The 16,051-nt window shown below is 40.2% G+C and overlaps 1 protein-coding gene across 1 annotated transcript in view; it reads right to left on the bottom strand.

The window, feature by feature from the left end:
• The window catches only part of pcnt (pericentrin), a 62,367-nt gene that overhangs the window by 38,310 nt on the left and 8,006 nt on the right, over positions 1 to 16,051 (bottom strand). Inside the window, exons 6-26 of the mRNA XM_016238176.1 lie at positions 14,015 to 15,973; positions 13,641 to 13,829; positions 13,378 to 13,473; positions 13,142 to 13,285; positions 11,917 to 12,172; positions 11,698 to 11,777; positions 11,335 to 11,569; positions 10,866 to 10,966; positions 10,666 to 10,777; positions 10,220 to 10,466; positions 9,637 to 9,715; positions 9,183 to 9,399; positions 8,751 to 8,950; positions 8,064 to 8,506; positions 7,198 to 7,801; positions 6,888 to 7,097; positions 6,585 to 6,737; positions 3,746 to 3,892; positions 1,841 to 2,001; positions 1,526 to 1,707; positions 800 to 1,017 (exon numbers count right to left, since the gene is read on the bottom strand). Of these exons, the coding sequence (XP_016093662.1) occupies positions 800 to 1,017; positions 1,526 to 1,707; positions 1,841 to 2,001; positions 3,746 to 3,892; positions 6,585 to 6,737; positions 6,888 to 7,097; positions 7,198 to 7,801; positions 8,064 to 8,506; positions 8,751 to 8,950; positions 9,183 to 9,399; positions 9,637 to 9,715; positions 10,220 to 10,466; positions 10,666 to 10,777; positions 10,866 to 10,966; positions 11,335 to 11,569; positions 11,698 to 11,777; positions 11,917 to 12,172; positions 13,142 to 13,285; positions 13,378 to 13,473; positions 13,641 to 13,829; positions 14,015 to 15,973 (6,033 nt within the window). The remainder of the gene's footprint in view (positions 1 to 799; positions 1,018 to 1,525; positions 1,708 to 1,840; positions 2,002 to 3,745; positions 3,893 to 6,584; positions 6,738 to 6,887; positions 7,098 to 7,197; positions 7,802 to 8,063; positions 8,507 to 8,750; positions 8,951 to 9,182; positions 9,400 to 9,636; positions 9,716 to 10,219; positions 10,467 to 10,665; positions 10,778 to 10,865; positions 10,967 to 11,334; positions 11,570 to 11,697; positions 11,778 to 11,916; positions 12,173 to 13,141; positions 13,286 to 13,377; positions 13,474 to 13,640; positions 13,830 to 14,014; positions 15,974 to 16,051) is intronic.

Consider the following 16,051-nt stretch of genomic DNA (forward strand, 5'->3'; position numbering starts at 1 on the left):
AATCTCTTGGATTACAATTTGCAACTAGACGGATGTACTGTTACTTCCTCTACAGTCAAAAATCTGGGTGTTATATTAGATAGCAAATTATCTTTGGAAAATCATATTTCCCATGTTACAAAAACAGCATTTTTAGAAACATTGAAACATTGCCAAGCTACTAAACATGTTACCAGTTGCTGATGCAGAAAAGCTAGTTCATGCATTCATGACCTCTAGACTGGACTGTTGTAATGCACTGCTAGGTGGTTGTCCAGCATCTTCAATAAACAAGCTACAGGTAGTCCAAAATGCAGCGGCTAGAGTCCTTACCAGGTCAAGAAAATATGATCATATTAACCCAATTTTACAGTCTCTGCACTGGCTACCTATTAAGTTCCGTATCAGTTACAAAATCATCAACTGCTAATTATGTCTCTATCTGTTTCTCTGTTTTTGCCACAGAGATTGACATCCCGTGGTAACTAGGATTTACACAAGCTTCAGTCTGGATCCAGAACACCTGAGAAGAGATGATGCCAACCCTGAAACAACATACAGAACTACCAAATTTTGCTTTTGATTGCATCATATAATAATGGCTGTTAATAGTGTTCATCATCTGTTTGATTATGTCTTTAATTGATTTTTCCGTACATTTCTGCCATATGTACATTAACTGACAGTCACCACTGATACGCTACTACTAAATATATTGTAGAAACTTAATTTTCTGTAAAGCTGCTTTATTTAATTTTCGTGAAAAGCGCTATACAAATAAACTTTGAATTGAAACTTGAATTGTGTGCGAGCGTGGCACCTGCTGTGAGGACTCGGAGAGCAGCTCCAGTAGTTTATCCACAGCAGTGCGCAGACGTGTACAGGCACCCAGCATGAGCTCTTCGCCTTCGGCCTCCATCTCTCCCTCCGGGCCAGAGAACACACTCTCACACAGCCTCTGAGACAATTCCAACCCCTCGTCCACAGCCGAAGACCACATGCTACAATCAGCATCTCCCTCTACACCAATCACCTCTCCTAAAAAGAAAAAAAAAAGATTGTTCTAATCTTTCTGAAAGTCAACTTAAAATATTAAATGACATTTAGAACATCGAGATAATCGGCCAAAGCTTCCTTTAAAAAATAAAGCTTCCATTCTAAAATATTTTTTAAAAGATAGTGTAAAATATGTGTTTTAGCAACTTTCATATTTGCCACCATTAAAGTGGTAATTCACACAAAAAAATATATATTTCTGTCATCATTCACGGTAACCACTGACATCCATAGTGCTGAAAAAAAATACAATGGAAGTCAATGGCTACCAACATTCTTCAAAACTCTTCTGTTGAACACAATAGACGATAAGAAACTCATACAGATTTGGAATAAGTGGAAGGTGAGTAAATTAGGAACATTTTCGAACTATCCCTTTAAATATTTATATACAAAATATTTGTATACATTTTATACATCAAAAGATTGGACACTTTTTAATAGTGGGTGATCAATATAGATTTCATTCAGCAGACTAACAGAAACTTACCTAATTCACGTGAATCACGGCTACTGCTGGCTGTCCTAGAGCTGGGCGTTTTGTCTCCAGCCCGACCACCTGACACACAAACCCCTAACTTGTGGCTGATGTGCTCTTCCATTGCCATAGTGATTCGAATCATCTCTATGAGCATCCGCTGTAGTTTGTCACGTGCTGTTTGCAGGTCTTGTCTGACAGGGACAAAATCAAAGGTTTTAATGATAAACTCAAAGTATGAAAACAAAGTTGTTCTCTAAAACAGTATGCAGACTGTCGGTTCTTTCCACAAAATCCCTATTTCTGCATCCCTGCAGGTCAGCTGACCTTTGCTGTGTGGCCGTGTTGAGGTCTGCTCTGAGCATGGCTAGTAGATTGTCTCCCTCCTGATTCTCCCGGTCTCTGCGTTGCAGGAGCGTCTCCAGCGTGTCCATCTCTGCCCGCTTGCCCTCTAGCTCCACCTGCAGCCCGCTCACCTCCGCTCGCAGCTGAGGAAGAGGCAGAAGAGATGCCACAGAAAGGAAACCAGTCATCACACAGGCAAGAAACGTGTAAGCATTTGCTCAAGAAGTGTCAATGCAACTAACAAATAGGGAAGAGGTTAACTTCTAGAGGCCTCATAAAATAAGCTTGCTGCCAAAGTAAACAGAAAATATGACTGTCTGTGGATGGTCCAGCAGTTCTACAGCTTGTTTTGAGCCTGAAGGATTCAAAGCCAAAAAGAGGTGGGAAAACAGCAGCAAAAGCAGATCAGACAATGTAGCGTGCATTTAAATAAGGCTCCTGTAAGAATGTGTGGTGTATTTCATCTGCCAAAAGGCATGCAAAGATGTAACCATAACAACAGCTCTACCAAAGCTTAGCTAGGCCCTTTGTTACCATTCCCACCCACCACTTCTTATGTACACCAGCATCCTGAACACCCCCTTAAAACAGCAACTCGACTGTCTAGAAAACCAGATTCTTTAAAACCTTTTTGTGTCTGAAGGTGGTAAAAAAAAGCCACTGTTGCTCTCCCACCCACTGCTAATAAAAATAAAAGTTATTACAAATTAAATTTTTATTATTTTTTCTATTTATTACAGATGTTATTATAAAATAGTATAATTCTGAATACAACAATATTTATGAACAATCATCATCATCTAGTTATTTAGACTGTAAAGCAGCCCACTATTAAAGAGCTTTTTTCTCTTTACATTTTATGATACATGAATGTTCCACAAGGCATCAATTTTAACCATTTTAGGCATCATACACAAAATGTCATTTAAAGTGGTTTCAAAAACAAACTTGTGTAGAAACATGCGCTTCATTGCTAAATGATGCATGACAAATGAAAACGGTGTTTTAAAATTGGATCAAAATATTAAACATATTTGATATCCTCCTCCAACTGGATGGATTCAAACTCAAAGTCTGAAGATTTAAAAAAAAAAAGAAATACAAATTAAAAAAAAGAAAAAAAAAAAGTGTGCCCATCAGTTTACACTTTCCACTTTCCTACAAAAGCTGACACCCCAAAATCTGCAGAATGGCTCTGATTTAATTTATGGTGAACTGACCCTTTATGACATTAAAGGGTTAGATTACTCGCTTTCATGTTATTCCAAACCCGTAACACCTTCGTTCATCGTCGTAAAACAAAATTAAGATATTTTTGGTGAAATCTGAGAGCTTTCTGACCCTGCATAGACAGCAATGCAACTACATGTACCATGTTCAAGGCCCAGAAAGGTAGTAAAGACATTGTTAAAACAGTCCACGTGACAATGATTCACCCTTAATTTTATGAAGCTATGAGAATACATTTTTGTGCGCAAAGAAAACTAAAATAATGACTTTATTCAACAATTTCTTCTCTTGCAGGGTCAGAGAGCTCTAAGATTTCTCCAAAAATATCTTAATTTTGTTTTACGACGATGAACGAAGGTCTTACGGGTTTGGAACGACATGAAGGCGAGTAATTAATGACAGAATTTTCCTATTTAGGTGAACTAAAAGACAACTAGCGTCGACTCATCCAGACTGCAAATTGGTACAAAAATACAAATACAAAAATTCTCTCTATTTTCTAGTGCTTGTATTTTCTTTGTCAGTAGTAAAGAATTTAAAATAATACCAAATACTTGGAATCAAAGGTTAAATTAAATATACAAGTTTGTTACACTGAGCTGACTGTTCTCATTTGCTGTAGCTGTATGACGAGTTGACCAATTGATTGTGTTGTACCTGTGAAACTACAGTGTCCAGCTGCTGTAGTTGGACATTGAGTTGGCTCATCTTGTCACTGTAGGCGAGTTCAGTTTGCTCGTGTTGCTGTCTTAAAGTCTTTTTCAGCTCCTCAAGACCAACAGCTTTTTCCTGGTCACTCTCCTCCTGAAAGATGCACATACAAATCATGGGACACTCTGAATAAACAGGTAGAGAAGCAATGACTGCCACTTCTCAGCTTTACATTCTCACCTCCAAAACAGACATAAGCCAAATGGTTAGATCAGAACTTACCCAGTGATTTCCATAAAGAATTAAGAGATCATTGATAAATCACATCAGTCATCACTCACGTGTCCCTACACTTCCTCCCATCTGTAGGATTAATACTGAGAGAGGACCTCTCTAATGCCCCAATGGGAAAGTGGCCAACTGACAAACCAACCAGTGTAAAACCTCAGAAAGCCCCTTTGCTGACAGAGGACAGCTCTACAAGGTCAAACATAAATGTCCAACAGCATCCGATCTAGAGAAAAGGGTTACTGTGAATGATAGAGGATATAATGTACAGCACAGGGTGGGGATTAGTATTAATTTGAGCTTAGAGTGGACCGTCCCCCTGCTCCAGATGTTAACTCCCTCCCCCAATAAGCTTAGCTATTGTTCATAGCCATGTCTAGAGTAGCATATATGCAAATGTTCATATACTAAATGTCACAACAATAATGACAACATGGACCAATTGAAAAAAAAAAAAAAATACTATAAAAAGCAAGTTTTACAAGTTAAATTAAATATGAGGAATGAATACTTATACGATGAGTTGGAGAGAGAAGCAAGCTATACGCGACAAGCTAAAAAAGCAGGCATAGAACAAGCTATACTCTTTCTTAAGCCTAATTTGGTGTCAGTGTTTACAGTTAGATGGCCTATTAAAAGGGACTTTTGCATTGGATAGTTATAAGAAATCAGTTAAATCAGAACTAGCCACATGGTTGGTCCCCTAAGAACTAAATATTTCCCTAGGGCAATTTTCCTGGTTGCCTTCACACCGAGAGCAGGAACTCTGAAGTGATGTAAGCCAGCCTACAGCTACATCATTTAAAGGGATAGTTCACCTTCAGTTGGTCCCCATTGACTTCCAAACCATGGAAGTCAATGGGGACCAGCAACTGTAGGTGAACTATCCCTTGAAACTGGAGGATGGAAGATGGAAAAATAAGTGGTCTTCTGCAACGGTCCATCTATCACTATTTTCCATGTTTGAGTTAGTTTGTGGAGCAAGTATTTGTAAACGGTTTACACAGTTTTTTTTTCTTATGGCATTTGTTCAGCCAATCAACATGCAATCAGCATTGATTCTGGACTTGTTTACATATTAATGTCTATTCAGTATTCAGCTTGGCCCAGCGCAGGGTATCAGAGTTTTTTTTTATTTAATTTTTTTATTCAAAACATTGCAAGACCTTTGAGACATGCACATATAAAATTAATACTGTCCATAAATAACAATCCTACTGTGAAGGAAGGGGAAAGTGTTTACTGGGACTCCTGGGGAAAGCAAGAGGGAAAAAATAATTTGGTGTGTATGCCAAAAATATTTTGGTAATTACATGTAGGAGCAGCTTTTCTGACCATCGTGCATTTCTAACAAAGACACCTGCATTTCCAGCTGAAAGGGCAAATCATAAAGCATTTGTCATTCTGATTCAGATGCTCTTACTGAGGGAGTATCTCCGTTATAGCCAAATCCACAAAAACACAAGTCTCACATATGTAACAGAATTGTGGCTAAAATCTGAACACGGCTCATTTCAAGAGTGTTTTAATGTGTTTCTGAAGCCCTACTAGGAAGTGCTCATTAATTTGGCCAATACACTCCGTGTCACAGTTCTTGTCATGCTTAGAAAGAAAGAGAGACAAAAAATAGGACATTATGAGAGGCCTAATTTACTTTCTGACTGAAAAAGGCCCTCCTTTTTGCCATAAAGGGCAGAACACTCGACACAGGAGAAGGTTTTTAACAGCTCTCATCAGAGACACTGTGCATATCTGGAGCTTATCTAACATGACTCTACACCTCAGTTTTGCTCTCGAGCTCACTAACAATGCACTTCTGACATGCGTGACCATTTTGTGCATTTATAAACATGGGCTACTAAAGGCATGGTGTCTTTAATTTATGGTGTCTAAACTCTATAAACATTTTTAATAAGATTGACTTAATAACATTGACTTGCATTGTGGGTTTTTTCCATACATGGAAGTCAATGGGGACCAGCAACTGTAGGTGAACTATCCCTTGAAACTGGAGGATGGAAGATGGAAAAATAAGTGGTCTTCTGCAACGGTCCATCTATCACTATTTTCCATGTTTGAGTTAGTTTGTGGAGCAAGTATTTGTAAACGGTTTACACAGTTTTTTTTTCTTATGGCATTTGTTCAGCCAATCAACATGCAATCAGCATTGATTCTGGACTTGTTTACATATTAATGTCTATTCAGTATTCAGCTTGGCCCAGCGCAGGGTATCAGAGTTTTTTTTTATTTAATTTTTTTATTCAAAACATTGCAAGACCTTTGAGACATGCACATATAAAATTAATACTGTCCATAAATAACAATCACAAAATAAACCTTGCATCTCAGATTCTTTTATTTAATTAAACAAACCAGGGCACATGTACTTACTTGTTAATATATCAACATTGTACATATGAATTAGATGTCGATATCGGATCTTGCAGAGGTGAGGGACATTTTAGGTGCAAGAAACCTTGACCAACACACATTCACTTTTATGGGAAATGGGAGTGTAGAATACAGCTACTTTAAAACTAACAGCTCCCCCTCTCACCTTTAATTGTGCAATTGTCTGCTGCAGCAGCTCCTCAGACTTGCACTTGAGAAGCTCGGCCTCTTCCAGGAAGTGGAGGCGTTGCCTTGACGCTTCTTCCTCTAATTCCCTACGCAGAGCCTCCAGCTCCCTGGCAGACACTCCTCTTAACTCCTGAGGTAGAGAGGAGAGTTAATGAAAGAAACTTTTATCTTCTTACAGTTTAAATACAACATGACTACGTTATCTATGCTAAATCCATGCTAAAGGATGAACATATCTAAATGAAAATCATACATTGTTTGTGTCCTCCTGAAAACATACTTGTAACTGTTGCTGATGTTGAGTAGCCAGCACATCCAGTTGTTGCTCGTGTTGCTTTTCTTTTGCAGCAGCAAGATCAGTGATCTCTACAAGGGCAGCGCCATGCTGCTTCTCTAAAGCAACTACTTGCTGCCGAAGAGCTTCCAAAGCAGATCGATGCTCATCCTCCAAAGCAGCCCTCTGAGAGGACACAGCTTCAGAGATCTCCACCTGCATGAGCAAGGAAACACACTAGATGTTGCTCCTGCAATAAATTTTCCAATAAACTAAACTTGCACCAAAAAAAACATCCCTCCATTACTGTGCTTACCTGATGGGCTTGATTCAATTCTACTGCCATGGTGCTGAATTTATCCATATGGACCTTAGCAAGCTCACTTCTGAGGTCCTCTCTGATGGTTTGCTCCTCCTTTCTCACCCTCTCAATCTCTTCAGTATAGTGTTCTACAAGGTCACGCAGTTCTCTTTCCTTCTCGTCCTGTACTGCCTGGATTTCTGTCAAGTACGTGCTCTCCAGTGTATCCATATTTGCCAACAGCCTCTCCTCAAGCTCCTCCCTCTCCTGCTTGTGTCGTGCCTGAAGCTCCGCCTCTTGAGCTTCAAGCTGTGCCAAGTCAGTCTCCTGAAGGACCACCTCCAATCTGTCGAGCTCTACCTTGTGTTTATTTGTAAGCTCCTTCTCCAAGGTCTCCAAGGCTGTTTTGTGATTGGTCCTCAGGGATTCCAGTTCCTCCCGGTGGAGTATTTTAAGTTCCTGACACTCCTTTTCAAGACGCTCTAATTGTGCAACTCGCTGGCCCAGGAGTGTTTTCTGGGCCTGCAGCTCCACAGCATGCTGTTCTTTCTGTTGACCCAGGGCAGAATCTCTTTGAAGGGTCAACTTATCTTCCAGTTGTTTCTGCTCTTCTTGGTGCCTACATATGACATACAGATAATAATGAGCACATTTACTCCATCCATTCTCCATTTTGTTGTACATTGTTCTGACAAAATAATTGTATTGCAGTTGGCACCAACTAGACCGCTGTTTAAAAAAAAAAAAAAAAAAAGTATAAGCAATATCAAGGAGTATAGATAATAGTAATAGGTCTTGAGTTTGAACTTTTAAGCTACTCTGGATCATATTTGCCAATGGTATTAACCTGTATGCGGTTTTAGTGTAATGCAGTTTCTGACCTGCAGAGGGCCTCTTGTAGCTTGCTCTCCTTCTGATCCTGGAGTAGAGCATTCAGCTCTTTCACCTCTGCTGCCATGGCACTCTTTGCAGTGGACAACTCTCTGTCATATTGAGCCTGGAGTTTCTGCTTCAACACTACCACCTGAGGGCTCTCTTCACACTCTAGACTCTTCTGCAGTGCTTGAAGCTTCTCCCTTTCCACATCAAGGAGTTTTTGGACCTCCAGAAGCCTCTGCTCCAACTCCTCTTTCAGGGCAGATCTCTGAAGCTCTGATCTCTGAAGCTCTTCTCTCTGCAATGCCAAGCACTGCCCAGCCTGAATTTGGAGTTGCTCCCTCAGCTGGGCCTGCTCTTTAGTGAACTCCTCACTCACACGATTCCTCTCTGCCTTCTGCGCCTCCTCAAGGCGCACCCTTAACTCTTCAGCAGCATCTTTCTGATGCTTTAACAGGAAAAGAACACAGTGCTCAATAAAAAGAACCTTATTCATAAAGATACCTTTGATACTGATAATGCTACAGTATTGCTAAAGGGTCTCCACAAAAATCAGCACGAGTTTCATCTGTCTACAGCATGACCACTACTTCTATGACACATGACAGTGCTTGGTACCAGCCTTTGGCAACAATCTTTACCAAAGCCCCTTTGTACCAAGTATAAAAGCCTGCTGTTATGAACACACTTACTGTCTCCTCCATCTGTCTGAGCTGATCTCGGTGTTGCGCTACCACTTTCTCCAGTTCCTCTGAGTGCATTAAGGAGAGCTGAGATAGCTGGGTTTCCAACTGGGTCACCTTGGTCTGGTGCTCATGAGTCCTCTCCTTCACCTCAGCCTCCACCTGCCTCGCTACATCCTGTGCAGACTGTAGGCGTATCTTGTTTATTTCTGACGAGAAAGAGAAAAAAACATTTTTATATATATTAAGTTTGAAGGTGTTTTTAAAGATACCAATGCTGCATTTATTAATTAAAAATACAGAAAAACAAACAGTAACATTGTAAAATAATTGCAATTAAATGTTTTTAAACTAAATATTTTTAAATGAAAATATGCTTGCTAGGATGTTCAAAAAATAAATAAATTTGAAAAGCTTGGAGTACACTCAACAAAGCTTTACCTTTGATATGGTTGTCTGAGAGTTTGGCACGGAGCTGTTCTAGTTCATGGGCATGTTTGGTGTTGAGCTGGTCAATGTCTTTGTAGTATCGGTCAGTGAGCTCAGTGCGAGCCTGGAGTAGTTCTTCTTTATACGTCAGAGCCATGCTGGACCGCAGCTGCTCAAGTTCCTGCTGGTGTCTCTCCTCTAACTGCAGCCGCAGAGAATCCAGCTCCTCCTGTAAACACACCAACACAGTTACAGTACTTGCAAAGAACACATACATGCATCAGCTTGTTCCCAACTTATTATAATACTAATAAATAATTGGTCAATGGTAGTAATTTGAAATTGCTGAAAGATTAGGAAGACCCTTATTTGGAAATAATGTGAACTGCTGCAGCTAAGTAAATTATCATTTGATTTTATGAAATGTATCTCAATAAGATTCAACACCAACTAAAACACAATTTACCTTGTGTTTCTCTAGTTGTCTTGTGATCTCTTCCATGGCATCATTCCTGTCATCATCGCTCTTCCCTTCTGAAAGAAAGCTACAAAACAACATTGTGTTACAATTAACTTTAGTATTAACAAACACTCTATGCACTCGCTTGAGCTGAAAAGTAAACGTCAGGCCTTTATTTGGATCATATTAAAACTAAAAATGTTTTAATTAAATTTACTAACATTTTCTATTTCAATGGAAAAAAACACAATTGTGAAATGGCATGGTGGGCCAAATCAAAAAGGAAAGTTTGGACCGTGGGCCCTGGTTTGGCAATTTCTATTACAGGATGAATTATTGGAGCTGTATTATTCCTCATCTACATTGCTTAGGATACAAGTGCCAATGTTACACCTGATACGGATAACAATCCGAGGTGATCAGACCAGGTGTATCAGGTAAAAATGGGACCTATGATTCTCCATTGTATAATAATGTATATGCAAGCACAAACACAAAGAACATTTTTAAATTACAGCATCACTAACAACGCTAAAATATAGTCTTGGGCCTTAGTCTATAACCCCAGAAACAGGAAATCCAAGCAAACCTCGCATCTCCAGTCTTGAGCAACGAGTCCTCCAGGGCTCCCTCTACAAGGCGCAGCTGCAGGAGTGCGATTTCTTCCCGATGACTCTCTTCTGTGACCCGGAGTCTCTGCTCGAAATAGGTGCGGAGGTTTTCCAGCTCGATCTCATTCTGCTCTTTGATTTCCTGCCGCTGCTGAGTGAATTCTTGTTTTAGTAGCTCAATGTCATCAACCCGCGACGAGCGTGCAAGCAACTGTTCTTTCAGCTCTTTAGGAGAAAGAATTACAGGTCTTTGTAGTTCACATCAACGCTAAATAATAGGAACTTTGCTGAAAACAAACATCAATTCAGAGGAAATAAAACTGGTTTTCTTATAAATAATAAATGAGTAAGACAATACAGCAGTCTAAGCCCACAGACATGTTCAAAAACAGAAAATGATTTAATGGGAAATAGCCCAGCTTGCCTCCGAGCTCCTGTCTGTTGGTTCTCACGCGCTCCAGCTGGGACCAGAGGTTTGAGATCTCCTGTTCTGAACTGGTCTTCAGTTCCACCTTTTCTGACTGCAGACGCTCAACCTTTCACAAAGACGTTGCCTCAGTACAAACAAAAATAAAACATTTGCATTGCAACTTTGTTGCAGCAAATGCCAAATCTGCATGGTACCTCTTGCTTCAACTCTTTTTCTCTCTGCTCCAGGGCTCGAGAACGTTCCAGTTGCTCCTGAAGAGCCGCCTTGTGACATGCAACCAACTCCTCAAGTGCACCTGAAGAGGAAGGGATGGGAATTTAGGGAATTTCAGACCTGTTGATTGTTTGCGTCAGATTTCAGTTGTTACAATGTTGCACTTTCTTCTTGGTTTGGTTCAAAATGCGTTTGGGCTGCAATGCTTTCATCACAACTGAACTACTCCAGAGTTTTCAATTGAGCCAAGCCCCCGTCATTCAGGTGATATCGAACCACTTGTTATGGGTGTGCTTGCAAATGCTTAAACCAAACTAAAGGAGAAAGACCACTGGGTTCTGAAACAAACACTCCAAACAAGCCAGTTGTAAAAACACCCATAAACTGGGCCAGCAAACCATATCACTGTCAATATGGCTTAGTTCACACAATTGTTTAAATGACACTCACGTGCAGTAGCATCTCTGTCAGTCAAGGCCTGGTTGAGCTCTTTTTCCAGATTCTTAATGTCTTGATCTCTGGAATGCTGCAGGTCTTCTAGCCTACCCTGCGTCTCTGAGAGAGCTACTTCAGCCTCAGTAAGGGCCGCCTGGGTCTCACTAAGTTTATGATGGACATCATTTAATTGACTCTGGAGTTCTGTCTTGACCTTCTTAGCCTCCAAGAGCCACTCTGCCTTTAGATCCTATGGAGAAAACAAAACATCGCACAAATCTGTTTCACACCTATTTCTTGGCAAGCCACAATATCTCAGTGGGTCAAGATGTGTGTCCTTTGGGGAAAGAAGAAGAAAAAATAAATAAAAAAATGTACCTCCAGTTTACAGGCCTGCAACTGCTCCACTGAGCTCTTTTGTTCCAAAGCTCTCCTCTCCCATTCCTGATTCAGATTATCTATACGGTGAAAGAACATACCCATCAAAAATACACACACATACTTTGAGCAAACACACATCCTACTGCATTGCCACAGTACTAAAGTAATACTACAAAGAATAACATTTTGATATTAAACTACAAGCCAAACCCTCACCAATCTCTTGCTGGTGCACTCGTTGGTTTCGTTGCTCCTGCTCTCGGCTCTGCTCACGGATTCGCTCCAGCTCAAACTGTTGGCGTGTCTGCAGCATGGCGCTTTCCTGTGCCCATTTCTCTCGTAACATGGTCTGCAGCTCGCTGTGGGCCACTTCCTTATCTTTCTGCATGTTGGTTTGAGAAAGTTCCAGCTGAGCAGTGTGGAAGTTTGTCAAACTCAGACGCAAGGCTTCAAGCTCCAAGTTGTGCTGGCTCTGATTATAAAGAGTAAAACCAACGAACATGACTGTGGAATTGTGGTTAGTGCATAACTAAAGGAAAGCAGTTAAAATATGGGTATGTTTAGAATGGCACATTGCTGTACTGCTATTAGGAACGCAGCACACATACTTCTTGTCAGACACAGAGGTCATAGCCAGCTGCTGAGCTCATGTGCTAGCTGCTGTAGAGATGTAGGCAACTGCCCAAGAAAAAAGCATTTCCATTTCCATGATGTTAATTTACATGGAAGGTAACACCATTAATTGGTGGGGGTTACACTTCAATTGAGAACACATGCAGCTCCAAGCATTGTTTTTTTTTTAATTAAATTAGAATGTATCTAATATTATAATTTTAAGTAGCAAAACGTGTGAATAATTTATGTAAATATTTAAAACTGCAATGCTGCATTCCATTTCTTAGACTATTAAAAATACACACTACTCTTCAAAAGTTTGGGGTCAGTAAGATTCTTTTTAAATGTTTTTGAAAGTCTCTTATGTTCACCAAGGTAGCATTTATTTGTTCAAAAATACAATGAAAAACATAAAATTGTCAAATATTATCACAACACAATAAGATATCATTTTAATATATTTTAAAGCTTAATTTTCAGCAGCCATTATGCTGGTCTTCAGTGTCACATGATCTTGGATACATTTTTTCAGATTGTTAATGAATAGAAAGTTCAAAAGAATGAGATATATTTTAAATAAAAGTGAAAGTAATTTAAAATGTTTCAAAAGATTTCTGATCAAGTTAATGCATCCTTGTCGAGTAAAAGTATACATTTCTTCCTTTCAGAATTTTCCTTTTGAAAGCTATACATACATATATACATATATATACATATATATATATATATATATATATATATATATATATATATAGCAGCATGTCAGCATTACATTCCAAAACATACCACAGGACCCAAATAAAAAATCCTGAGATCAAACAAGTACTTGTGTTTGGAGTAGCTCAGCCTGGTGTGCAGCCTCCAGGCCGTCTTGCAGCTCCCTGGAGAGCTCATCTTTAAGTCTGCCAATTTCCTCACTATGTTGGGCAGCCAGCTGTGTCAGCTCCCTCTCATGTTCTCGTTCATAGACCTAGGACAAAGACCAGTGTATACGAATTAAAAGATTCATATGATCCATATAGATGTGTGGTCACATTGCTAGGGTAAATAAAGTAATTTAACCTGTTTAATCATGCTGATCGGTCTCTTTTGCTCATCTTCCAGACGAGCAGACTGCTCGGAAAGTTCACGCTCAAAACGTACATTCAAGTAATTAACCTGGAGGTATTCAAAAACATGATATCAACTGTTATGAATTTCATGCAACTCCTTTCAACCACTTAATTACACAACTTTACAATGATCTTCACTCAATGTGTCTTTTTCACTTGTGATCCTTTTAAATGGACATTCTCCCATAGTCACAGTCACAACCTGGTTCGCACCTCTTTCTGGTGTTTCTCTTCCAGAATTTTCTTCTCCTCCTCATGTTGCTTCTGTCTTTCTTCCAGATCCTGTTGGACTATGATGAGTTCTTTCATCAAAGCACTCTCCTTCTCCATGTATTCCTCTTCTGCCTTCTCTTGTGCTTCCTTGAATTCCTTGAGCTCTGCATCCTTTGATTCAATTTGGTGCTAGAGAGACATATATGGGTTACTTGGAGGACCACAGTTGTGTGTCATATACATAAAATACTCTAGTTTTTAGACATTCTGAAAAGAGTACACAAATTTATGAATTTGTTCATTCTCACTATACTTTATACTATAGATTATGCATTAAATATGCTATATTTCAAAAAAGCAATTTAGTTTCAAACCTCAAAGTTCTTCAGTTCTGATTCAAGAACCTTCTCCATGCTCTTTGCTTGGTCCTCCAAAGCTTGGAGACATCTTTCAAGGGTAGCTTTCTCCTCTTCCATGTTGGTGAGGTTCTCTTTAAGGCACATTAGTTTAGACTCAAGGTCTGTCTTCTCTTTCTCCAAGTTCTGCAACCGTCTAACCTTCACCTCTACTTCAGCTTTGAGCTGCTGAAGCTCACTATTGGCTCGGTCCACCTGCAAGGTCCTTTGACCAAGCAGCACTGAAGTAGCTTGGTGTTTTTCCTTTTGTTGCTCCAGTTGAAGTAAAAATTCATCTCTCTTAGCTTGCAAAGAGGAAAGCTCACAAGTAATAGAGTCATGAGTTGCTTTCTGTTCATGGACATCCTTCACTAGCTGCTCCTGACATTTGAGCTTTAGCACCAATTGGGCATTTTCCTCCCTTAGTTCCTTTAACATCTCCTCTACAGACAAAAAGACTGACGTTTTATTGGAATCAGTGTTGTCAGGCATTAATCTTTCATTGTCCTGAAGCTGCATCTGTTTCTGGATCTGCAGGTGACTCAGTATGTTCTTGAGGCTGTCTTCTTCATGCATCTTTTGGCTTATAACTTCCTCATACTGAATTCTTTTCTCACGTTCAATCTCCAACTCCCACTTAGCTTCCTCCAGCTCCTCCGAAGCTTTGCTCCAACGCTCCCGTGCCTCCTCAACCTCTTCAGCAGAGTGCCGAACCTCCTCTTGAAGAACCTCAAGCTGTCGTTCCCGCTCTTCTAACTGCTCTGACAGGTCTCGGCACTGCTGGATCAGAAGCTCTTTAGCCAAGTCCATAGTGTCCGAGCTCTCATTCAGCTCTTCAACAACCGAGGTTGAGTTTTCCCACTGGGCATCAGTGAAGGACATTTCATCAGGTTGGGGCACTTCAATGCCATGAACAACAGACAGCTCTGGCTCAGACTTATCACCATCAGATGTGACATTGTTAGGGACATTTGAAGCATGAAATATTACCTCAGTGTCTAGCTCAAACCTGGATGTCTCAGAGGTTTCCATCAGGCTACGTTCCTCCACACTCCCTTCAATTAATGAGCTTTCTTGAGGCCCTTCGGAGGCCAAGTAACGCTCCATAAGATCATCCTGGAAACCCCCTGCAGAGATGTCAAAACTATAGTTGTTTCTGACAGCATTTTCAGTGGCCGTCTCTTCAGTGTAGTGCTCTTTGGAGACTTTGTTCCAGGGTACATCTGCACCAAAGTCTTTGGAAAAATTATGATGAGAATTAGTATGTTGACTTTGGGCCTGGTTTAGCAGCTCCTGGATGCGATGGATCTCATCAGAGTGCTCCTTCTGCAGGCGACTAAAGGCAGCCTCATGAGCTTCCGTTAGCTGGGCTACATTCAATTCCCTTTCCTCCTCCAGAGTCTGAAGCCTGAGATCATAATTGGAAATATCGGCTTCATATTTGGAACGCATATGTTGTCCTGTCTCCTCCTCTTCGTGTAGATGATTTTGAAGCTCCTTCACAAGGTTATCTAGTCTAGCCATTTCTTGGTTCAATTCATCTTTCTCTGCTTTATATTTCTGGGCTTGTGTTTCATTAACAGCAGCCAGATGAGCTTCCATCAGGGTCTTCTCATTCTCCAGACTCTGTACCCTCTTCTGAAATGCTTCTACTTGTACTTGAGCTCGCTGGCTGTTCTTACGTTCTTCCTCTAGCTCAGCTCTAAGGCTTTGCATTAAAGCTTCAGAGTTTGAGTCAGGACCATTATCCAGGGGGCTCATAATGGATAAATCTAAATCACCATGTTCGTCAAGTCTTAGATCTTTTTGATCAGCACTTCTCTGGGTAAAGGAATGTTGAAGATTAGAGAGGGATTTTTCCATGACACACAATTTCTGTTGTAGGTCTGTGATCTCGGTTTCTTTTTGGGCCAAGAGGCACTGTTGTTCCTTGGTCATCTATAAAACAAATGGAACAAATACACGTTGATAAAACAAAAGTGCATATTTTGCTTCAAATGACAAGCTTAACCGTTA

The sequence above is a fragment of the Sinocyclocheilus grahami genome, unplaced genomic scaffold (genome assembly GCF_001515645.1).
Source record: "Sinocyclocheilus grahami isolate Dianchi unplaced genomic scaffold, SAMN03320097.WGS_v1.1 scaffold534.1, whole genome shotgun sequence".
In the NCBI taxonomy this organism is placed as follows: Eukaryota; Metazoa; Chordata; class Actinopteri; order Cypriniformes; family Cyprinidae; genus Sinocyclocheilus; species Sinocyclocheilus grahami.